Source organism: Montipora foliosa, chromosome 14 (assembly GCF_036669935.1).
Source record: "Montipora foliosa isolate CH-2021 chromosome 14, ASM3666993v2, whole genome shotgun sequence".
NCBI classification, from domain to species: Eukaryota; Metazoa; Cnidaria; class Anthozoa; order Scleractinia; family Acroporidae; genus Montipora; species Montipora foliosa.
This window is the reverse complement of record NC_090882.1, coordinates 8,628,634-8,652,586: the sequence shown is the minus strand read 5'-3', so window position 1 is coordinate 8,652,586 and position 23,953 is coordinate 8,628,634. Positions and strand designations below refer to the sequence as shown.

At 39.0% G+C, this 23,953-nt stretch overlaps 3 protein-coding genes across 5 annotated transcripts in view; 1 reads left to right on the top strand and 2 right to left on the bottom strand.

The window, feature by feature from the left end:
* The window catches only part of LOC137984289 (neurabin-1-like), a 24,738-nt gene extending 22,618 nt beyond the window's left edge, over positions 1-2,120 (top strand). For both annotated transcript variants that reach the window (XM_068831406.1, XM_068831407.1), the window contains exon 14: positions 268-2,120. In XM_068831406.1, the coding sequence (XP_068687507.1) occupies positions 268-453 (186 nt within the window). In that variant the 3' untranslated portion in view covers positions 454-2,120. The remainder of the gene's footprint in view (positions 1-267) is intronic.
* A 547-nt stretch (positions 2,121-2,667) lies between these two features.
* Positions 2,668-10,769, bottom strand: LOC137984839 (transmembrane protein 163a-like). Its single transcript, XM_068832144.1, has 8 exons — positions 9,889-10,769; positions 9,639-9,731; positions 8,768-8,811; positions 7,116-7,216; positions 5,762-5,858; positions 5,435-5,546; positions 4,372-4,513; positions 2,668-3,306 (listed from the first exon to the last, which is right to left on the bottom strand). The coding sequence occupies exons 1-8, from the start codon at positions 9,992-9,994 to the stop codon at positions 3,255-3,257; spliced, it is 747 nt and encodes a 248-aa protein (XP_068688245.1). The 5' UTR covers positions 9,995-10,769; the 3' UTR covers positions 2,668-3,254.
* A 3,570-nt stretch (positions 10,770-14,339) lies between these two features.
* LOC137984838 (SOSS complex subunit B1-A-like) lies at positions 14,340-22,352 on the bottom strand. 2 transcript variants are annotated; one of them, XM_068832143.1, is made up of 6 exons: positions 22,240-22,352; positions 22,018-22,156; positions 20,250-20,321; positions 18,275-18,347; positions 17,032-17,289; positions 14,340-16,072 (listed from the first exon to the last, which is right to left on the bottom strand). In XM_068832143.1, exons 1-6 carry the CDS (start codon positions 22,328-22,330, stop codon positions 16,007-16,009), a joined length of 699 nt encoding a protein of 232 aa, XP_068688244.1. In that variant the 5' UTR covers positions 22,331-22,352; the 3' UTR covers positions 14,340-16,006. The 2 variants fall into 2 exon arrangements, with proteins under 2 accessions (XP_068688244.1, XP_068688243.1); XM_068832142.1 differs by having other exon boundaries at positions 14,340-17,289.
* Positions 22,353-23,953: the final 1,601 nt, after the last annotated feature.

The window sequence follows — 23,953 nt, the reverse complement described above, 5'->3', positions numbered from 1 at the left end:
CTTGACCTCACGCTTGGTCAATAACCCATACATATTGTCCAGAAAAGTGCGAGGATTTGTGGAACGCCTCAATCGTGTGTACAGACCTCACTGCGTTCAGTCTGTACTCACGACCTTAGTCAAGATTCTCCCATACAGACATCCTGCTCGGTTAATAGGAGCTAAGTATTTTGAAGTCACTTTTTCTTCGAACGGTGTTTTGTTTGTGTATGTAGCAATTAGCAGTTGATAAAGATTGTTGTTGTTGTTTTTTTTTTCGTCGACAAGGCCATGGGTGTAAATCCAAACCATCGGGCTTTGATAAAGAAAAAAATAAAGGAAATGAAAGCGGAGACGGAGCGTGAACTGAAGGCAAGGAAACAACGAGAGAAAGAACAGAAAGGAAATAAGAAAGAAGGAAAGTTTGAAAAAATGGGATTCATGAAGAAGAAGGGATATTATAACGTAAGTTAAGTGATGTTGTTGGCTATGGTCAAGCCCGGCTTTAGCTGGGATAAAGCCGTTGAGCCATTTTCAATAGACGAAAACCAAATAACTGCGTTGGCCGCGTAAAATCGACGCAGCAATTGATAGGAACCGAATCAGGACCCACGGCCCTAATCCTCGTGGTTATTGCAAAGCGATTGTTATTTTTCAGTATTGGGGAGTTAAAGCAAAGACGACGGCTAAGGCAACGACAACGCCACAAAGCAAGAATATGATTGGTTAAAAACGAAAAATACTCGTGTAGCACGTGCAGCACGAATTTCCGTGCATTTGACGTACTCCACAGAACAACAACGTGAGACCCCCAAACTTAAAAGGTTTTGACGACAACGTGAGCATATAACAATGAACCATTCATGTTCCATTTTTACCTTACAACCGTTCGTACCCATTAAGTTGCGGGATAGTTCGCCCGTATTTTACAAGGTGACCAAGACAGAGAAATCGCGAAATACTTGCCATAGCGCCAAGTTATAGTGACGTTTTCTTTGACGTTGACGTTTCAGTTGTCCTCGCTTTAAATCCCTCTTGTTTCTGATTGGCGAAAAACGTGTGCAATATTTCTCCGCCAATAGTCGTATCAATACAGAATTTTAGCAATGTTTGTTAATGGGCTATCGTTCATTGTATTGGTAGTATTTGGCTCGAATTATTTTCGTCTTTTGCATTAATTACGTAGATAGTCGTCAAATCACGCGGCATTGTGACCAAGTGAAATTTTTCTTGGGGACACAATATATAGACAAGAGTGAATTAGGTAGGACTGTTCTTCTATCAATTTACGGTCTTTTGTCAGCGCAGTGACAAATGGACTTATCTTGGAAACATTTTACGCGCGAAAACGAACGGCCGCCACTTAAACCAATCAGGAGAAGCCATGTCATGCGTGAGTGCTTCTGCCATGTTTTTTCAGGGACATGACAACTAATTTTTACGGCAACGGGTATTCTTTTGTGACTGTCCTGGGGAGCCCACCTAGGCTATAGGAACAGTGTTATCTAATTCACTCTTGATTAAGATAAAGCGCGAATAACACAGAAAGGATGAAAAGCTTGTAATCATTAAGTTCACTACGTTACTCGAGAGAAGCTATCCACTGGATACATATTTTTTGAGATTTCGCGGGGAGAACTTACATTTGTAATGTCAAAACAGCACGCGTGACGCAGTCCTCCGGGCGAAGCGGTATTGCGTGACTTAATTCGTCTCAATTTCATTGCGTGACGAGTTAAGGTTTATTGGCCAATGGTCCTACTTTCACGGTAATTTTTTTAATTCTAAGCCTTTTTGTATACAGCTACCTTTTGTCCATATATAAAAAAATCCATTTTCTCCTCAGTTGCCTTTCGTGGATTATTTTCGAGGCATATGTGATTTTTTTTGGAATACAAACAGAGCTAGTATCAGCGAATGTAACGTTTTTGAAAACTAAAGAAATTATTGTCTGGCCAGAAAAAAGTACCCTGGAGGGATTACGAATTGAAGATGAAATTTATTCCTTTGATTATGTGAATGGTGTTTATTAGAGAAATTACATTCCTGTTTGAAAATTGTCGTATGTACAGGCTTCAATAGTTCAACACGGTATGGTTGTAAAATGAAATGTATTTGATAATAAAGAACCTTTGATCAGAGTCATTTGAGTTGATTGAATTCGCGTATAGTTTCTTGAAGTAATTCCCAGTCTGGGGCCGGGTTAGCGCTAACCGTTGGTTAAGAGATATCAAAACCTATAGGTTTCCATGGTAGTTAGCGCTAACAATGCTTCGAGCAACCCAGGCCTGGTTGTTTGAAGTAATCGTGTAGCTATTCCGGACGGCTACTTCCATTGGTCCCTGTGACCATGGGCTTCTTTTGTTATCATGCATTTTTTTGTTGTGTTGTTTCGTTTTCCAGTCACAGAGCGCATCCGGTTAAGCCTGGTTTTTACTAGCGACGCAAGCATAAACCCAAGCACTAGAGCGCTTATTATTTCTCTCTCTCTCTCTACGTAGCGCCATCGAAAGGAGATCCAAAGAAGCAGCAGCAGTAGCCGTCTTTAAATTCCAAACATCTTAATTTAACCCTTTCATATCAATTAGTCTCCTTAAGTAGGTGGTGCTATTGGTGGTGGTGGTGGTGGTGGTGGTGGTAGTAGTAGTAGTAGTAGTAGTAGTAGTAGTAGTACGTGAGAATACTGCAATGAACCATTAAGTTTCTATTTTTTAGTTTAAGACCGTTCGTACTCTCTAAAAATCGTATCCGTTGCAAAGTCCAAACGAATTTTCTAGAAGTTTAAGTAACTTTGAGAACAACACGAGTTTTTTTTTAACAAATATATTAAAAATCCCTTTTTTTATTCTACCTTTCTCGAAGTACAAGATGGAACAGCAGGAAAAATAACTATTTACATGTTTTCAAATTCGAGCTATCGTCCTCCGTGTGCGTTAAGTGGCCTTCAAACGACAAACTAAAGAGGGCACACTCGTGTTGGTTTAAGGTCAACAATTCACGTTTGCCAATCGTTCGCACGTCAAATACGAGTTTACTAACACGAAAAAGTAGCTGAAAAAGTTGGGGAGAATAGAGAGAAGTACTATTTGTCGCCAACAGTTTGCCAGCATGTTTGGCAACTGTTGTTGTCTCTTTCACACTCGCCAACTTGACTTTGCCAGTTAAATTAGTTTGTCGTGTGAAGGCCGCTTTGGATAAAGTATCACGGGAAATAAGGTCAAATAAATGACATCTGGGAGGTTACTGTGTACCGGGAAATGTGTGGAAAACATTGCTCAATCAAGCGTTTGATTCTTATCCACTTTTGCCATCATGTCCACTAATGTCCTAAAATAAAAAAAAGTAATTTTAATTGTTGCAGTTACTCTTTGAAGACTTGTGCATGGGAAGCACAAAAAAGAAAATGCCTATCCAGCGGCCACGTCTGCTTTCTCTTGCCTTGGTGTCCGCGCGACGCCTAGGCTTAGCCAATCAGTTAGAGACCGGAAAGGTTTCGAAAAACAATTTGAGAACATCCCAAGATTGAAGAATCTGGTTGCTCCGGAGCCAGCGTTGCAAGCGAGCAGCAACATATTCTGAATTAAAGAAAAGCTTTAAGGAAAAGCATGTAAGCTACGACGAATTCTCGAATGCATTGCATTTAACAAGGATGCACTGCGCCGCAACAGCCTAAACAAATAACCAAAGTAAATATATCGAGGCCTGCATTCGATGATGATGGTTACGCTGAAATAGGAGACTGGGCTACTCTCTTGCTTAACCTCCTTCCCAGGATTCTCCCCTACTCGTCTCCAGTAGACGAGTAGGAGTGAACCCTGGGAACCAGGTTGCTCCCTTGGCTTATTTTTGGGGACTTGTCAGAAATTAGCAGGGGGGAAGGAGGGGTTGAAAATCGGGGAGGGTCACAGGTTTTTTTTGCCCTTCAAAAGGGAGGGCCATGGAAAAATAGACAGCAAATTAATAGAGGGAGGGTCACAAGAAATCATGAAGGGATGCTTTAATGTTATGTTATAACACGAATACAAACAAGGTAATATTTCCTGCCATCTGAACAAGTCAAGCTATTGATAGTTTTGAACGCGGCGCGTGTATCTTGGTTTCCAGTGGTCCTTTTTCTCCAACAGAGATATCACTTGCATGTTAGGTGTGCTTTATTAAAAGTACTGAACGTACCATTTATCCTCTGCAACTGTTTAACAAATCTGAGGGGTGGGGGGGGGGGGAAGAGAAGGTGTCACAGAATTTTAGGATGAGTTCCATGGGAGGGTCATTTTATTTTCGGCGCTTTACTGAAAAGACAACTTACCATGCCATGAGCCAGATAGGACATTGAACTCGGCCTTGCTTTGATAATTCGGGCGATTATTTTATGGAATTCCCTATGTTACTTACATGATTCCGTAACTCATTAGAGCAACCGCAATGAGAATAGCAGTAGCTGAATCCACGAAGCAGATTTTACGGTTTTTTTCGCAGACGTCATCACTGGCAATCATTCCAAGCGTCATAACAGCTCCTGCCAGAGAGTTAATCGCTGAAGAAAGTGGAAAAAAACTAAATTATTGAAAGTATATTTTTGCAGAAAGTGCTGCTGAACTATAAGTAGCAAAGCTTGTGGAAGTGATGTTTTTCTTACAAAACCTGGAGACTTCATTTGAGATCAATGACCATCGACGAAAGCGATTTTAAAGTTAGCGTTCCCGTGGTTACACGAAGTTATTCAATTCCTACCAAATAGTCCAGTAAGCCTGTTTGGAGGTTCAGTGTAATACTTAGACCGCGGTTTTTAATAATTATAAGTGTAAGTAGATAAGTTATTTCCTACTTTTCTATTGCTCACCCGATAATCAATCAATCAATTAACTCTATTTAAAACACGGTAAATGGCTCAGCAAGCTGGTTTTTGAACATGCCGTGTAAGAATTACAAGGTATAAATGTTAAAACGATTAATAAACTAGGTATAACTTAGCGCTAAAAATTATTTAACAGTCGTATGTCAATTCCTATTCCTCTTATCAAACGTGACTAATGAAAAGCGTGTGAAAACCCTTTGTATACGGACTGCACAAATGAAAACGGCTTGGAACGCGGTTTCATAACTGCCCGGCTGGAACTTGTTTAAAAGTAATTGTCTCTTTAAATAGGATTTCATTGCAATTTCTCCGTCCTATCACCTGCCTCGCCTTAAAGGCGGCTCGAAAGGGTCTTCCACAGGTAACAGTGTGTTTCCAATGGAAAAAGATTACAACACTGTCGATACTTTCAGTCGGGAAACGTTTTGATTCTTGACTAATGCTATTGTCACGCATCATTTTTTAAGGGCGTCTGCTAGTTCCCTAATGTTACCATAGCAATGGAACAGCACTGCTAAAAGACCCTCTAAAATTCAGTTTTTGGAAGCAATTAGATCCACTACAACAGTAGTGAAGTATAAAAGATATTACTTATTGTACCGTCGGTCTTCATAGCTCTGCTGCGTACTTTAGATGCAATCAAGAACTTAGAGCCAACCAGGAAAACGAGAAACACGAGGCTCGCAATTGAAAGCAGTTTCATCAATTCCTCCTGAAAGAGAGAAGAGTGTAAATGGCTTGGCAATAAAGATGTTATAGACCAGCCGGTCGTATTGGTAATATTATACCCAAGAAAAGGAGGCCAGAACCATGAACGCAAATTTATTGTCTATTTGAGTCACAACGCTTTCAGAGAACAAGTTAATTTTTGGATTAATTGCATTTTGTCATCTTAACTGATAAAACGTACCTCAAATGTTTACTTACCCGACCTGGTATATTGTCCTCTACCAACGCGTAAACAGCTCTACAAGCGATCGCAACCGCCGATAGGATAAAGCACACCGCAATGGCAATACATGCTCTAAGAACAAACAAAGAAGTCTGATTGTCACAGTTAAACACCATTTAGCGGTGGTAAAGCGATGACAAGAAATAAACGACAATTTTATAAGTTTTCTTGTACCCCACTAAACTTGTTTTCCTTTTTCAGTATCTGCAAATAAATGTATTTTCCAGAGCTTTTAAACGCACGATTTGTCAGTTCCTGGTTGTGTTAGGGCGGTTTCAATTTGAGTGTCGAAAGTAATTAGCGAATTCAATTTGCTTTGGTTTTGCATTACTTCACTCAGTGATTGGTTCAAAAATCTCGCACCTTTTTTTCAACCAATCAGAAGTTGATTGGCCAAAGTAATTACTTTGGTTTTGGTTTTACGACACTCGATTGAGACTCGCTCTAATAGCATTGATATTGGTATTGGTAGAGCGAGTTTCAATCGAGTGTCGTAAAACCAAAACCAAAGTAATCAATTTGGCCAATCAAAAAGGACGGAGACAATCCAGTAAACCAATCAAAATTCGAAGTAATTACACATAGCCGACACAAAGCGCGGGAAAACGTGCACGCGCGTGCCACGATTGGTTTTGGTTTCACCTCTGATTTGTTGACAAAATGGCGCGAGAACATTGAACCAATCACTGAGTGCAGTAATCATAAACCAAAGTAATTATCTAATTCCTTTCGACACTCAATTGAAAACCGCTCTATTCTCGGTTTTCACATGACGTCACGGCCACCATGTTGGAACCCCTAAAGAAAGAAACGGTGGCCATGTTGGAGCCCCGACCAAATCCACCGGGAATTCAACTCTATTATTATGCAAACGTTTTCTTTTATTTTCGTTGAAAAACATGGCTGTTGATCATGTGAGTGAAAACCAACAATTGGTATTGGTATTGGCACTGGCACTGGCATTGACATTGGCATTGGCATTGGCATTGGCATTGGCATTGGCATTGGCATTGGCATTGGCATTGGCATTGGCATTGGCATTGGTATTGGCATTGGTATTGGCATTGGTATTTTCATTTCCATTTAGGATTTTTATACTGCATGGTTGTCCAAGGGAACAGAAACCGGAAAAGCTTGACCTTCGGTTCCATAAGTTATCCCGTGATGAGAAATGATTGGGCCACTCGTGGAGAGCGCGATTTTCTCGCGGAAGAGGCATAAATTCCTGCCCTAAACACCAGTCCTCCCATACAATTTATGGGTTACCTCATCCCTTGTTTGTGATTAAACTTCTTAAAAACAATTCTCTTTAATTATGTTATGACTAGCCTTCTCTCCTTCGATGCAGGTGAATTTGATTCTTTGTCATCTGCTCCGCAAAATCGCCACAAAACTACGGCTGACGTTAATGAATCTAAGACAGCTGCAAACTGGACACAAAAACTACCAGTAACTAAGGTGAGTCACTGTTCCTGTGGGAGTGGAGAATATTAATCCCTAACCCTAACAAGTATCTCGTATACCACTAACGAATCCAAGATACTGTAACAGTGAGGAGAATAGAGCGGTTTTCAATTGAGTGTCGAAAGTAATTAGCGAATTGCTTTGGTTTTGGTTTTGGTTTTGATTGGTCTACTGGATTGTCTCCGTCCTTTTTGATTGGCCAAATTGATTACTTTGGTTTTGGTTTTACGACACTCGATTGAAACTCGTTCTATTTACCCCTGTAATTATTGTGATAAGGTGTATTTGACGATGGTGACTTGGTGATACTCGGAAAAAATCCGAGTGCTCCCGATTGCAGGAGTCGAACCTTAACGACCTTCCGAGAACATTATGCTACGAGAACATTATTCATCTAAAAATACTAATCACATTGCTTTGAACTCTTCGCGATCTTTCTTTGGCATGGAAAGAGTGTATAACTGTGTGAGAAAAGTTGAAAAGTTCTATTCGCAGGCTCACTTACTCACACAACCTCAAATTCGGCCATTTTACGTTGTTCTCAGGACGAGGTAATGGGCACAAAAAGACACGAATCCGGCAAAAGCTACAAGCCACCTCTACTACCTCTGGCCGTTAACAGCAGTAATTTGTTTTAATTGATTTAAGTCCTGTATGAAAATTCGCGAATCAGTTGGTGTCTAATCATTAAGAATATAGTCTTCAATGAGAAGCTAATACGTTTTGGCACATTATTTATTTATCTTTGCGCTCAGCTTTGTTTAGAGAGCGCCATCTTTGTTTGCATGTTGAAGACTGTTTAAATATTATGAATATTAGTCTTTGACCTCGATATCGATGGCAACTGAGATCGGAATAGCTGAGGCCAAGCATTTTTTTTAAAGTTTTTTGATTGTAATAACGTGATTTCTACACATATGTCGTCATTACGGCTTTGAATTTGGTGCAATTTCAAGTGTATTCTGCGGGAAAGCTACGGAGAAGACATGCTACACGAGCTACGAGCTTCTGACCCTTCCATTAATTAAGCAAGGCCAGTGTTTCCGTAATTAAAGACGTTTAACCAATTTATTCACAAAGCGAAAATTCCGGGAAGAAGTGTTTTACTCAGATTCTTTTATGTATATATATATCGCAGCCAGTAGACAGACAAGGCTTTGTGTCTACGATTTCTTATAATTTCTTTCCCGTTTATCGAGCAAGAAGTAAAAAGAGAGAAAGATTTTAGAATAAGTGAATTTTCACAGTTTAGAGACTAAAGCAACACGGTACCAATTGCCTTTGATGGTAAACACGTAGTTCAGTCTCTTTACTGAAACGACGGCAGCCATTCGGTTCCCCTGCCCTATGCAACGGTGATTATATTGAGCTAAATAATCCCTTTTTAATCAGGAAAGCACACTTTATTCCGACCATTATCAAGCGTTATGGCTCTAAAATTGGCCATGTAATTTAATTAATGCATTAAAATGGAAAAGCAACGTGTTCAATTATGAAAAGTTGCATAATTAACTTACAGCGAATCCAAAAGCGGAAGGACTTCCAGCAATTTGTGAAGTTACTGCAAAAGAACATGGAGCCAAAGAAGGAAATAACACTTTATTCGTAATACGAGATGTTACACCACCATAATTTTGAGCGTTTTAAAAATTAATTATATTTATAGCAATAAACAGTTCGTGGAAGACGATCTGTGATTCTGGAATAAGCGGTAGTTGCTGTGGGGCGGTAGGCTCTAAGCACAAGAAAGCTTCAGATGTGAGGTTTTGCGTGTTGCGCCTTCGAAGAAAGTTTGGAACATTCGACTGGTTAGTCCATTCGGTTAACAACATGAAAATGAATGACCTTGTAATGACATCTGCAAATAGTTAGATTTTCTTGCCTTCTCAGCTACACCTGTCAGAACACCTGTCATACACAATGCTTGTGAATGCTGAATGCAGAAACCCTATGGCTCGTCAGAAAATCCAGAGCACTGTTACTTTGGTCAGCCTCGGTGTTGTAAATTATGGCTGAATTTAAAATCATGATTTGCTACTGAATCAATTGCTTTTTCACAGCTAAGAACGCAAGCACGTACTATCCCAGCTTTTGAACATCTCTCGGAGCAAAAGGCTTACATAATTTCTGCCTAAAAGAACAATTAAGGGAAATAAAATACAGCTAGGCACAACAAGAATTTATAATAGGGTCAACCTTATACAATAGCATTTCATAGAATCAAGGGTTCCTGTACGAGTTGTACGGCATAAACCCCTCAAGACGTCTTATGCCTTAAGGGTATAGAAGCCAATTTTCCCACTAAATAGATATCAAACATAACGATGTGTTGCAGGAAGAAAGAAAGAACCAGTTGAAAAAAGGATATTTAATTAACTCAAGACTTACCGAAAAATGTTACCCCAATTCCGGTCGTAAAAATTATACTGATAAAAGAAATGAAAATTGCCGCTGTTCTCCAAAGTGAGTAATTTTCCCCACCTGTAAAAATGAAATCACACTGATTTGGTAACACAAATAAAACATTGAACAAGAATATTCAACGCGATAAGACCCCAGAAGCGACCCGATCGTTTATGATTAGTTCTAATCCAACTTTTGTGATGTAACTCTCGCTTCGTGTTCAAAAAACTCTTACCTCCATTTAATTTTTCACCTTTCTTCAGCCCGGCAGCATTTTCCTTGCTCTCCTCCTCATTCAATAAACTTTTGAGTTCAAGATTATCTTCTTTCTGCTCGACCATTGTCGCTGAAATTCATTCGCTAAACCTTTTGTCGAAGCTCTCTCGAAGCCTCGCCGAAGCTTTGGCTTACCAATAGCGCAATTTTCTATCGTATCGCGCAGATTAATTGTCAACCAAATTCTTCAGTCAGCGTAGCCCAGACGTTACTGTTTATCCAAAAGCCAAATGCGCAGCGCACCACCCACCGGAGATATCAATTTCGTGAATTGTTGTAAAGTATAGTATGTGATGTGTTGCCTGAACAACCTGCTTAAAGTCACCAAGCAGAAGGAATTTAATCAACTTTGTGAAAACACTCGGCAGTGCCGCATATAAAAGCGTTCGCGAAAATATTAGCGAATTTCTGAAAAAAAAAGTAATAAAAATAAGGACTGCTTAAGTGAAAAAATTCCGCTAAGAAATGGAAGAAGCTCTTGCACTTGCATCAGTGACGGCAACGAGAACGTCACCAATTTGCGTATTAAGTGGGTTAAAACAATAGCTTTGCATGCCCTGCACGGGCGTTTTTCACTTTTGTCCATTTCTTTGCCGTCGTCTGCAAAACAACAACTCGAAATAGCCAAATTTGAGGGTTCTTTTTTTAAAGAAAGTCAGCACTTGAGGATAAATTTTCATTTTCTCCCCTAAATTAAGCGCCGTTCCGACCATTGTCATTTTTGAGTGATTACAATAACGCAAATTTATATTTTGAGATGACGCTCTCGTTACCGTCGTTGCTTAACTCCCTACTCTCAATTCAATCTCGACCCCAGAGCTCTTCTCTTGACTGAGAAGAGAGAAGAGCTCTGGGGAACCCTGAAACAAAGTGTCTTCTCATTGGTTTTCGTGAAGAATAATCAAAAGCGTGTCTAATTGGTGCATTCATGTTAGCACGAGGAGTGAGCAGGTGCAGTAAAGTTCAAATTGCCAATTTTTGGCTACAATAATCCTACGGCGCACGTTCTACTAAACTTAGAGTTTCCCAGAGCCTTGGGCCTACCCTAGGCTCTGGTGACAAGAATGGTCCATTGGCAGGCATGCGCAGTATTTAACACACGCGGACATATTTTCCCAATGGAAGTGATGCTTGGTTTTCTGGAATTGCCAACGAGTTAGCCGAGCGAAGACGCCAGGCTGACGAGGCGGTAGCCTTAATAGAGCCGAAGCGCGAGAGTGTTGTGTATGCAGAAAAAAAAAAATTAGAGCGCTCCAGAGAAACTTTAATGCAAAAAGATTTGTCAAAAAGCCTTGGAAAGTATTGACCACTGCAGTCTTCTCTCCAAACTACAGGCACTTGGGATTGGTCGTACAGCACTAGAATGGTTTAGAAGTTACCAAACCGGGCGCCTGCAGCACGTCAGGATTGGTTCTGAGACCTCAAGCCTCGGCCCGATCGCTCATGGAGTTCCACAAGGCTCGATACTGGGGCCGGCCCTCTTTAACTGATACAAAAATGATTTACCAACCGTCCCGGAAAGTGGCTCATTGGAATCATTTGTTGACGACTCAAAACTGTATTCGTCGTCTCCTGTCAAAAATGCTACCGCCGTTGTGCAGCAGATTAATGAAGACCTGTTTAAGGTCGCTACGTGCTGTTCTCGGTTATAATGCTCTCCTTATCAACCCTGATAAGATCAAACTCTTGGTGGTCGGAAATCGCCTGATGCTGCAAAGACTCCCCGAAGATTTTCATGCCATTTTACTAGGTAAAGAAGTTACTCCATCCAACTTAGCGAGGCATCTTGGAATACAAATGGATGCAACGCTAAGCTTTGATGAACATATTACGAACACTGTTTCATCTTGTTTCGCTAGTTCATGTCAGAATAACACAATTAAATATCTTTTTGACTCAAGGGCTTTAGAGAATCTTATCCACGCTTTGGTATTCAGTCGATTATTCTATTGTTCTCCTGTATGGTCTAGCACATCAAAGCAGAACGTCTACGAACGGCGAAGTGTCCAGACTTTTGCTGCAAGAGTTGTCACAGGCTCAGTCGAGAAAATTCGAACACATAACACCTGTCCTGAGGGGCTGAAATTGGCTTCCTGTTAGTAGTATGCTAACATATACTTGTGGCACTCTCACGTTTTAAATTTGTAAAGGGACTAGCACCTAGATATCTCTGTTCCCACTTTGTCACTAGGGCTACTGTACACGATCGGAATACTAGTATTAAGAACAAATTGGATATTCCAGGATATAAATCTGCTGCTGGACAGCGATCTTTTCTGTACCCATCAGTAACTACTATGTGAAACTCATTACCGACTACTATCACTGAAGTGGTAGGCATAATTAACCTCAGTAGCATTCAGTAGTATTTTGAAAACTATGAAAGACCTTTTCAACCGTGATAAGATCAAACTCTTGGTGGTGGGAAATCGCCAGATGCTGCAAAGACTCCCAGAAGATTTTCATGTCACTTTACTAGGTAAAGAAGTTACTCCATCCAACGTAGCGAGGCATCTTGGAATACAAATGGATGCAACGCTAAGCTTTGATGAACATATTACGAACACTGTTTCATCTTGTTTCGCTAGTTCATATTAAATATCTTTTTGACTCAAGGTCTTTAGAGAATCTTATCCACGCTTTGGTATTCAGTCGATTATTCTATTGTTCTCCTGTATGGTCTAGCACATCAAAGCAGAACGTCTACAAACGGCAAAGTGTCCAGAATTTTGCTGCAAGAGTTGTCACAGGCTCAGTCGAGAAAATTCGAACACATAACACCTGTCCTGAGGGGCTGAAATTGGCTTCCTGTTAGTAGTATGCTAACATATACTTTTGGCACTCTCACGTTTTAAATTTGTAAATGGACTAGCACCTAGATATCTCTGTTCCCACTTTGTCACTAGCCTAAGGGCTACTGTACACGATCGGAATACTAGAAATAAGAACAAATTAGATATTCCAGGGTACAAATCTGCCGTTGGACAGCGATCTTTTCTGTACCGATCAGTAACTACTATGTGGAACTCACTACCGACTGCTATCACTGAAGTGGTAGGCATAATTAACCTCAATAGCATTCAGTAGTATTTTGAAAACTATGAAAGACTTTACATGGAATTAAGACCTAACGCTATTGTTGAATCTTCAGTTGTATAAAATCCAATCCGATCTACAGCATCATCAGCGATAACGAAAAAGGAACTGAATATTCCGCGTTTCAAAATATGATATTTAACAATTATTTCATGAGCGGGCGTTGGATATGAGATGGTCTCTGTTTACAGTTGTAGCTAAGTTACTTGGCCTACGAATGAAAGCGGATACAAACCTTTGTGCTACTATGATGAGAAAATCACTTCCTTTTTTTTCAAATTTTGAAAGTGTGATTGCTTAACACCGACTGGCATAATTTCGAGCTTTGATTTTTGTCCAAAGGCTGTTTACTTTGAGTGCAAGTTTTGGATTTTACGGTCCGGCATTACTCACGTTTAAAACTGACCGATGGGACTTCAGAGGGTTGGATCTAGGAGAAAGTGACGTCATTGACTCACTAGCTTAACATTTCAGCATGTAAACGCAGCTTATTGTCAGGAGTAATGATACGCTTCCAACGGGATACCGGGATATTAATAAAACGTTGTAGATTTGTGACTAAAATAAAGAAAAAAAAACACGAAGGAAAATACAATTAAAACCACCCGGATTTCTACCATGCTGCCTATGGTATCCCACGGAATAAGAGAGACATTCAAATTTTTCCACTTCAGTCTATAGGACATTCAGATCAAACCACCCACTCCCAATCTTCACTTCTCCACTTCAATCTTGGACACTTCAGCATGGAATAAATTACTTGTATACAAATTTATTATTACTTTAATTTACTACAAATCAATGTACAGCCAAGTACAAAGTGGTCATTTTACCTTATTGGTGCTTAATTTCGCGAATTTGTCGAGACAGTATTTCGCGGGGTTTTATTTTCGCGGTTTCAATAGGCAAATATGAAAAAAGGGCATTAAATTTCGCGATTCAAGCGTTCTCAACTTCATTTTATTTTGCAAGTCTGAACTTTTGTAAAATTTCTAGATAAACTGGAAGAAGCAAAAGGCATAACTTTATTTCACAACAGATCATAAAAAATGGAACTTACCAGGAAAACCAGTTCATAGTTTGTGTATTTGTCGACACATATCCTGTATATGCTGTCGTAATTACATGTTAATCATTTCTCTCTGTGATTTGAATTTTCTATATGGGTGTTAAATTTCGCGAGGATTTTTAATCGCGGTTCTTTCGTTTTGCATTTTATTTACAATCGCGAAATTAAGTACCAATAAGGTATCCCTTTTGTTCCGAAAACTTTAACATTTAAGGATATTTTTGGTTGGTCGCGCAATCTCCGCCCCAACCCACCCTCCCACAACGAAATCATTCGTACGGGGAATCAGGTATCAGGCCGAAAGAACGCTAGCATAGAAAAGCGAACGAAAACCCGAACAATCTAAGTCCGATATACCTCGTTAACAATGACAAATTTTACAAATAATGGATGGGCACACTAGCGCTTTAGCGACAACAATTTGTCAATTTTTAATGAGTGATTACCAACAAGGCTTAAGAACTGGGGAAAAAACTAGGATCATGAGCTTCAACGTTTAAAGACGCCATGCCCAAAAAAAATTCGTTCATCATTGGAACAAAGAAGGTCCGCAAAGATTTCCCTAAAGTACACTGTTACCGCAAGCATGGAAAAAAAGTCAATTCTTTTTCTCTTTAGATTTCAAAACTATGGTTTTTTTCAAACTCTCATTGGCCAAAACGTTCAGCCTTAATTTGCAGCGGGCAGCTCTATATTTTAGTGGAGGCTGTAAACTGCAGGTTGTAACTTAGGATTACAGGTCATTGTTTCACCATAGCTGAAACAACCCAAACCTTTAGCAATGCTAATATTAGGCCTAAACACTATGCTTTAGATAATGTTTAAGCCTTAGCATTTTTGTAAAAGTTGTTTCAGTTATGGTAAAGCAATGACCTGAAACCCTTACCTGCACTTTACATCCTCCCATATTTTAGCTGGAATTTTACAATTATAAGGCCCACTACTACCAACATCCAACATTACGTGCTGAGAGAGCTGGCTTATGGAGAGAAAAACACCAAGGGCTTTTGTACTACTTAACAATTAGACCCGTAGCCCGCAAGGGCTACGGGTCAATAGCCCATGAGGCGAACATGGGCTATTGACCCGTGGCCCTTGAGGGCGAAGGGTCTAATTGTTTTAGTATCACCCAACTAGTCGGACAGAAAAGGCAATCGGAAAGTTAGCAAATGCAAGTTGAAGAAATATTTCTTTGGGAATAAAACGAAAGAAAGCGTCACGCTTTTCGCTACTCGAGGACTATTACTAAAATAGTCCTCTAGTAGCGTAGCCAATCAAAACGCAGCATTTGCATTAAGCCACTAGTTGGGTGATACTAATTGATATTCTACAGTCAAATTCTAAAGTATAAGTAGAGGGAATGAACGTGCTTGTACATTTCGTAATTTACATGGGCAGGAGTGATGTTTTGAAAGTTCTCCAAAATTGCAGCAACGAATTTGAATGAGTTAAAATTGAACTGAACGAAAAAACGGACACCAGAAATAAAAAGAGCACCTTTACTGTAGTAACCCTGCAAAGTTTCAGCGTATTAGGTGTTATATCAGCTGAAAAAACGTAAGTTGAAATTTGACAAATTTACAGACGATTGTATGACTGGAGGTATACGTCATACCAACGTCTGTAAATTTTTCATTTTTCAACTTACATTTTCTTAGCTGATATTACACCTTACCAAAGTAAAGGTGCTCTTTTTATTTCTGGTATACGTTTTTAATGTTAACTTGAATTTTCGGCCGCCATTTTGGAGAAGGGTCTATTGTGCCGAGTGCAATTTGACAACTTTGAAAACACCACGAGAGACCAAAAAACACGAAACGCACGAGAAAGCTCCTACGATTTTTTATTTATTATATACTCAACAAAATAACTCCATCGCTCTGTTTCCATAGCAAGTTCCGTATTGCACTCTTTAACCTCTATTGCAATCTGTAACGCATTTATGACTTTGCCATTGACCAATCAGAAACGCAGCATTCTGTTGAGTATATAATAAGAGCAAATGGCATTACTCTCTCCACAAACTAAATCCCTGGAAACAATTCATGCTCCATACAGACAACATCAACCATTTGTTGGGCTAACTTGGTGTTACAGTATTAAAGTGCTTTTTCCTCCACTGCGTTCAAAATTCAAGGACTCTTCCAGGATGAAGGATATTTACTATTTGGTTCAAATGTAAGTGATAGTGGACCATATCATTGACAACTGTTAAACTACTTTATGTGCAACTATTGGTGGTTTTCATGTGATGTCATCTCCACAATGTTTGTGGACAAAAACAATAGATTTCTCATTGCCTTCTTTTGTTTGTTTACCAGCAATATTGTACATTACACCATAGACCAAATCGGCTAACTCAACGTTGTACCCAATTCAAACCCTTCGGGAATAAAACAATTTTGTTCCAGGTATTTCCATATTATTTCATGTGAATGCTACATAATTTGTAATGCAAATATCTCGGGAATACCACAATGAGTTAGCCGAACCTTGGTCTCAAGAATATTTTGAAAACTATCTATTGCTTAAGTGGTCAGTTTTGCCAAATCAGTTGTTAAACAATTCTGGAGAAAAAACAATTGATTTCCTTGATAGAAATACACTTAATTGGCATAAGTTGATCACATGATCCGACAGGGAAAGGGATTGGAGTAAGATATTACAAAGCCCACACAACATGCATAGTGTTTATATTCTACAGCTTTCTACAATAGAAAAACCTATTTTACTGCTTTTAATTAATCTTTATCATCTGCGTGTCCTTGGATCACGACTTGTATTGATTACGTTACGCACACTGACGTCAGAGCTAGAATTATGAGTTCCATTTGCACCATGTGATCCAGCCGCAGGAAATCCTCCACTATTTCCATTACTACTACTAAGACCATTGTTGCCACGTAATTTTAACCTTGGGTCACGAGATGCATCTACCTTGGGAGGGACGTTTGCTTGAAGGGCTGGCACATCCGGTTTGACATAAGGGTGGAATCTATGTTGTGCCACAGTGGTTCCGTGGTGATTGTTTGGAGGAGTAGTAGAAGCTGAATGTTCTGAATTGTGGTTTTGATTCCGTGATAAGACTGAGGAAGATGATGATGAAGATGACGATGATGGTGTTGTTGATGATGATGTCCCTGACAGGTTGAAAGCATTGGGTGAGTTTCTCCCTTGTTCACCTTGTTGGAGACTCTGGAAAAGTTAACATAAGTGTGCAGTGTTTTCCTTTTTGCAGAGGAAAGGCTTTATTGAGTAACAAAAGAAGCAGGAGACTTTTGAAGAGTGGAACTCGAAACTCTTTTCCTTCAATGGAACAAAGCTGGGGATTTTAGAGACACCAATTTTATGCCCAAATATGGACAAAAATAAGATCGAAGCTGCATGCGCGGGAAAATAGGCGAGCTAAGTTACATCCAAATAAGGAAATTCAGTTGTGAAGAATATTACTTAACACTACAGACGACATACTGCATGCATGGAAGGGCCAGGACAACTGAACCAAACAGACCCTTCTCCAAAATGGCAGCTGAAGATTCAAATAAGTTTAAATTAAAAATGCTTACCAGTATGGAATACATTAGCCCCCAGTCACACACATGTATTTAAAAATGTCTGTGAATTTTTCAAATTTCAACTTACATTTTCTCAGCTGATATAACACCTAATACGCAGAAACTTTGAAGGGTTACCATTAAAAGTAAAGGTGCTCTTTTTATTTCTGGTATCAGTTTTTCATTTAGTTCACTTTCAACTCATTCAAATCTGTTTGTGCCATTTTGGAGAAAGGTCTATTAATTGCAAGTCAATCTTTGCCTGTTATCTCTCTTCTGACCCAAACAAGAGTTCAACAGTAAATAAGGAAAAGTGGCAATACATATGCATAATGCATCAAAATCGACTCTTAGCCAATATTACATCCGCTGCGGGCGCATACCTTAGATAGGGATAACCTCTGGTATCCTTTCCTTTCATTGAATTAAATGAATGAAGTTGGTATTATTATTATTAGTAGTATTATTATTAATATTAATATTAATATTAATATTATTATTATATCAAGAAAAACAATACAAAGAAAGCAAACTGCCATGTGTCTAAGCACTCAGGCAGCGGGAAGGCAGTAATTAGACTGTCAATACCAAAATTGATTTATTTTCAACGAATAAGAAATAAATACCTGCTTATATTGCTGAATAAATTCTGCGTTAGGATCGCTCATGTTTGGTACCTCACAAAACACCATGCAAAAACTATGGAAAAATAACACTTTTTTTAAAGAAAACATACTGAAAGCAATCAGTAAAGTCATATCATTTACTTATTAAAGGACAAATCACTCTATAAGTGACTTACCCCTTTGTCCTTGTGCTAATAAGACGAACTAGCCTTGTTGGCAAGGAATAAATACAAAATAACTGTTGCTTTTAGAGCGAATAGCTAGTTGGTCTCATTAGCTGCCATTTATAAATACTAATTATCTATTTGTATGTGTAGGGAAAGAGGACGCTGGGCTGATTAATAATTATAGCAAATGGTTTGTATCCCAGAGCCAGTTTGTCTAAAAATTTTCAGGTGCCACAATTTCCCTGAATCTTGAGAACAGAGAGATATATACATGTATTACTTCATCAAACTTCACAATCAGTTTGCTTTTTGTTATCTTGAAGACATATTTTGAGACCAGCTTATCAACACAAGCAGACGGCAGTTTGGTAAATATCTCGCTGGGTTTCAAAAGTTTTTGGGACTTTTCAAAAACAGGACCAAAACTTGATTAAGTAGGATCGTCAAGTTGAGAGTAAGTTCTCAGAAGAATTGTTCTTGGTGACATTGACTGACATTTCAACAACCTGAGCGGAAGTCATGATCCAAGTCAAGTGAAGATGACTTCTAACTCAGGTTGACTCTGAGGATGACTTCTGCTCAGGTTGTCGAAATGTCATTCAATGTCACCAACTACAGTTCTTCTCAGGACTCACTCTCAACTCAACGATCCTACTTTATCACATTTTGGGCCTGTTTTTAAAAAGTCCCAAAACTTTTGAGGCCCAGAGAGATATTTACCAAACTGCTTGTGTAGATAAGCTGGTCTCAACATTGAAGCTGTCAGTTTAAGATTGTCTTTTTTGTCCCTCTTAAGTCCAAAAAGTGAAAGAACATTTTGCCTTGAAGAAGGTTAGTTACATGTACATTGATGGGGACAGTCTTTTTTGACTGAGTTTATCCTATTCAAAGCTTAACCCTTTCAGCCCTGTGGGGTTCCCCATTGACAAGTAAAATCGTCTGGCGTTGGACAGAGTAAAATCTATAAGTGGCACTATTGGGAGTTAAAGGGTTAAACGCCCTAGGATGCCCCCACCCTCAGGGGGTGATGTAGCAGCTCTGGTAATGTATAATGTGATTGGCTCACTACATAGCCAAAAACAAAAGACTAAACAATTGAAACAATGACTTAAACTTAAAGACAATAGAATTAAGCTGATTACAATACCAAACAATAGGAGGTTACGAGAGCTGCTACACTGCTGCTCTCAGGGGTCAATGGCTTATTGGTTGACTAAGTTCAATGCACAATCGAGAAAATTGAAATGGTGCCCATTTTAAAGTTCCAACCACCTCAACAAACTTCTCCACTTTATTTATTCTCTGAAGTCATTCAAATAATATATTGTGTTGTATTTTACAACTTTAACCCTTTGACACCCAAACCGGCCTAAACCGCCCAGACTCGTCAATGGGGAAACCTGGGAGTCAATGGGTTAAATTGAATACTCACTTTTTTATTTGCTTTGAAAGACGAGAAAAAAGTGGTCATACATGCAGTTTGACCATGCCCGAGCAATGATTAGGGGAATGGGTTCCATACCCGATTGACGGGTTTGCATTGCTGTTTTCAAAGAACTTTCACAATGCAGAGCATTCTGTGACATCAACCCGGTTTTAAATCCATTCCTCTTCCTTGCACAGTCATAGATCAAATTACAACTAGTTTTACTAATTTTTAGGAGCCTCTAAAACAGCGACTTTGAAGGAGAGAGCTTTTAGCAAACCAAAGAATTAGTGTCAGACAAGTGTAGAGAATTGTTGAGGGGATTGGTTTTTTTTTGGTGAATTAGACACTTCAATAAAATGAGAACATTCTTGCTACATACTCGCCAATTTTCTCCATGTGTCCTGCTCTTCCTGTGTAAAGAGTTAAACTTCCTTTCCATAATGAGGAATACCTGACAACATTAAAAATACCAAATGCAGCTGAATAAATCATTTTTGTCTCTTGCCATTTTGTCATTTGCTATTTCTTGACTTTCAAATGCGCATAAGCTGACAGAGCAAGCTCTTGTCAAGGTTACAGACAATTTGCAACCCACAATCAGCCATTGGCATCTCACACATTAATTCAGTTTCAACTTAGACAACTAAGTCTGTCAATTAACTCTAAATTAACCCATTCTCTCTTGGACGTGAGAATTACAGATTTTACTGTTTTGCTAACCTCAGACCATTTTACTCTTAGTCAATGGCGGTAGCTTTAGGGGTGATTGGGTTAAGCCTTAACATAAAAGGTTCAGATTCATGCTAGGGTTTGTTTTGGCCATTATTTAAAGCTACTGGTTACACCTCATTAGTCTATCTGCAAGCCTGTGAGCAGCTCAAGGAAGGGCATATGATGCATGTTAAAATATGCATGATCACCAATAGATTTAGAAAATTAATCTTAAAATTAAGGTTAAAGAACAATAATTATTACAGTGTTACATAAAGTGTTACTTTCAAGTTATTACTCTCATGCCACACTGGCTTGCAATTTGTTTAGACTCGGGACAACAAGTCCTTCTTACTTCAAAGCAAATCTAGTCACAGAGTGTTGCTAGGGTGCCATGTAATTTCTAATCAGACAAATTACCTCGAGGAAAGTCCTATATTGATGAAACAACCCCAAAAAAATCCATCTTAATAATTTATCCCTTTAAGCCCCGAGGGGGCCCCATTGATGGGTAAAATTGTCTGGCTTTAGACAGAGTAAAATCAGAAAGTGTCCATTGGGAGTTAGAGTGCAAATTTGACTCTACTTGAGGGGGCTGGACAACAGTCATGTGAGTCTCGCATTTAAATCTAAGCACCCATTTCAAATAGCACTGTTAAACAGTATTATTTTAAGTCTAAGCACCCATTTTAAAACAGTTAGCTTTCAATAACTGTGTGACTTGCAAGTTGGCTCACATGACTCTCGGCCATGGCTTGCATGACTGGCAGCCATGGCTCGCACATTGTGTTCACTCCTACTCAAACCACTTTCAACCACTTAAATCTTTCACCAAAAATGAAAGAGCAGAAATTCACGACGACATCTTGGTCCATGCCAAGTGCCATCAATGGATCCTATTTTTTTCCACCAATGTGCTTGCCTTGCCCACATCATTATTTTGGCCACTAGTTGTCTCTACTCGTTAAAAAGCCATACTAAGATGGAACATAATTTTCCCACCAAACTTTTGCTAAAATGTGAAAAAAATTAATAGCCAATATTTGAGAATTGTTCATTTTCAGTATCCATATCTGAAGTTACGAAAAAGTCATAAAATTTAAGTACAGAGTGGTAAACAATGTCTCTTTTGGTTTTTCAACTACCCTCCCCTCCCCTACGACATAAACCTCTATCGGACAACCTTGCAGCGGTGATATTAAATAATCACGTTCTTTTGGAACCAAAATCCATTTTCAAAATATTTGAAGGAGGTCGCGACAGAGAAGCCTAAATTCCGACCGCCGAATATACGCAATTTGCCTCTTTCTGTCGGACAATGGCAGACCCCCCTCCCCCCTGGGAACTTCCTCGCTGACGAGGAACACCGAAGAGAATTGATCGTTCGTATTCGGCAGTTGAAGGCATCAACACACCACCAAGAAAGCTGTTCTTACCCTCGAACAAACTTAATGATATCTCCTGGTTGTAGAATTTCTCCGACTTCGTCCCAAACGGACACCATAATAGAGCCCGTTTTATCCGCAACCCGACATGTACGAACAACATGAGAATCTTTAGTTTTGGTCGCTTTTCCTATAAGAAAGATTCGCGAAATTTTAGCGTGGATTCTGTGTCAGACCAAGCAGGGAACGAGCAAAAGGCTAGGGGAAGCTTACCGACTTCCAAGACTATGAATAAACAGTTTAAGTTTTTTATGCCGGGCCGAATATCTTTGATGTCTGTAAAATGCCTCAGATCTTCCGCCATTACATTCTCGTGGTCCTAGAATATTCCTTCCGGTCGAATGATCGCGCAGTTTATAAAGAGCTGATCTCTGACGTCATCGGCACGTGTTTGGTAATATTGGCATGGACTCGGAAATGCTGTGTTGGATTAACAGCGACTGGAAGTCTTTTACTGATAAACCCTTGTTCTTAGGCGGCTGTTTCTGTTATTTTCTTTAACTTTTCTTTTTTATCTTCCTCTTCGTTCTGTTTTCGTTTAAATTATACTCAATATTGCAATACATATTAAAAACTCAGCCAAATTTTCGTCAACATTGTGATTGATTTACAAACTTAAATTTCTTCACAAAAGACAGAAATAAATGCTTTTTGTCCTAGTCGTAACTATTACAAAATACTCGAATCTGATTGGTTATCAACAGCCCTGATTTCGGCATTAATAGACCTTATTCATAAATGGCGGTCACATTCATAATTCTTTTGTCCACGTGCAAATTAGCCTACCAAGCCTCTTTTTAGAGCAAGAATTCTTTTCAATTCACTGTATGGTATCGAGGCTTGGTAGGCTAATTTGCACCTCGACAAAAGAATTATAAATTGACCGCCCTTTATGAATAAGGTCTATAGGACAGTTTCAGGGTTAGCTAGCTTTCTGCCATTGTTAAATTAAATATATGTCAACTATTTTACGATTAAATTGCTGATAAAAGATCGTTTAATTTCATGTTATCACTTGTATCTTAGCAACATAACTACGCCACCAGGGCCCGGTTGTTCAAAATCCGATTAAGGATAATCCCAGAATAAAAATTAACCAAGGAGTTTATTTCTCTACTCCCAAATGCTGCTCAAAGCTGATATTCGTTAAAACTACATTAGAAAAAATCAATCTTGGAAAAAAAAAGCAAAAGAAACTTTCACCAGGAAGTGGAAAACATGAGCAAAAGTTTACGCTAATCCTGGATTAAATTAATCGGCTTTCGTATCCCCCTCCCCCTGAGAGAAAAAGTAGAGTAAGAGAATTTTCATTCTTTCATGACAAGTAGTAACCTTTGGCGTTTGCTGCTGGTTTGCCGTTTCACACGAACGCGATCTCTCATAAATTCAAGAGGCTATGGAGTGAAAAAAGATAGTTATTAGTTGGAGAGAATAATACTGATTTCCCGTGCTGTTCGATCTGCGAAATTTTGAAGTTCCCAAGAAGTACTCCAACATAGAAGACTCAGTCAAAGAAGCGGAAGTACTGTGACATCACATGGAAAACAAGACCACTGATATCGATAAGTTCTTAAAATAAATCTTATTAACTTAAATATATTATGGAACTGTGTTTGTCTTGCTTGTCCGAATCGTGCGCTAGAAAATGAAATTTTTGTTTTTACGAAACTTTTAATTTTTAAAAATATATTTTATCAAATGTCGAACTGATTCACTGGAATTCGAATCTGTAAATGGATTCTGTTTTATTTGAACTTAATTTAAAGTTTTTTTCTTTTTTTCAATTAACTATGATATTACAATTAAAAGACACACGGGCATCCAACGAGAAAATTAAGCCAAAAGCCTTTGAGAGACATTTCTAGGCTCCTTCTAATGTATAAAGACTAAAAAAGATTTGTGCATTTTTTAGAGATAAGTAAGCTTC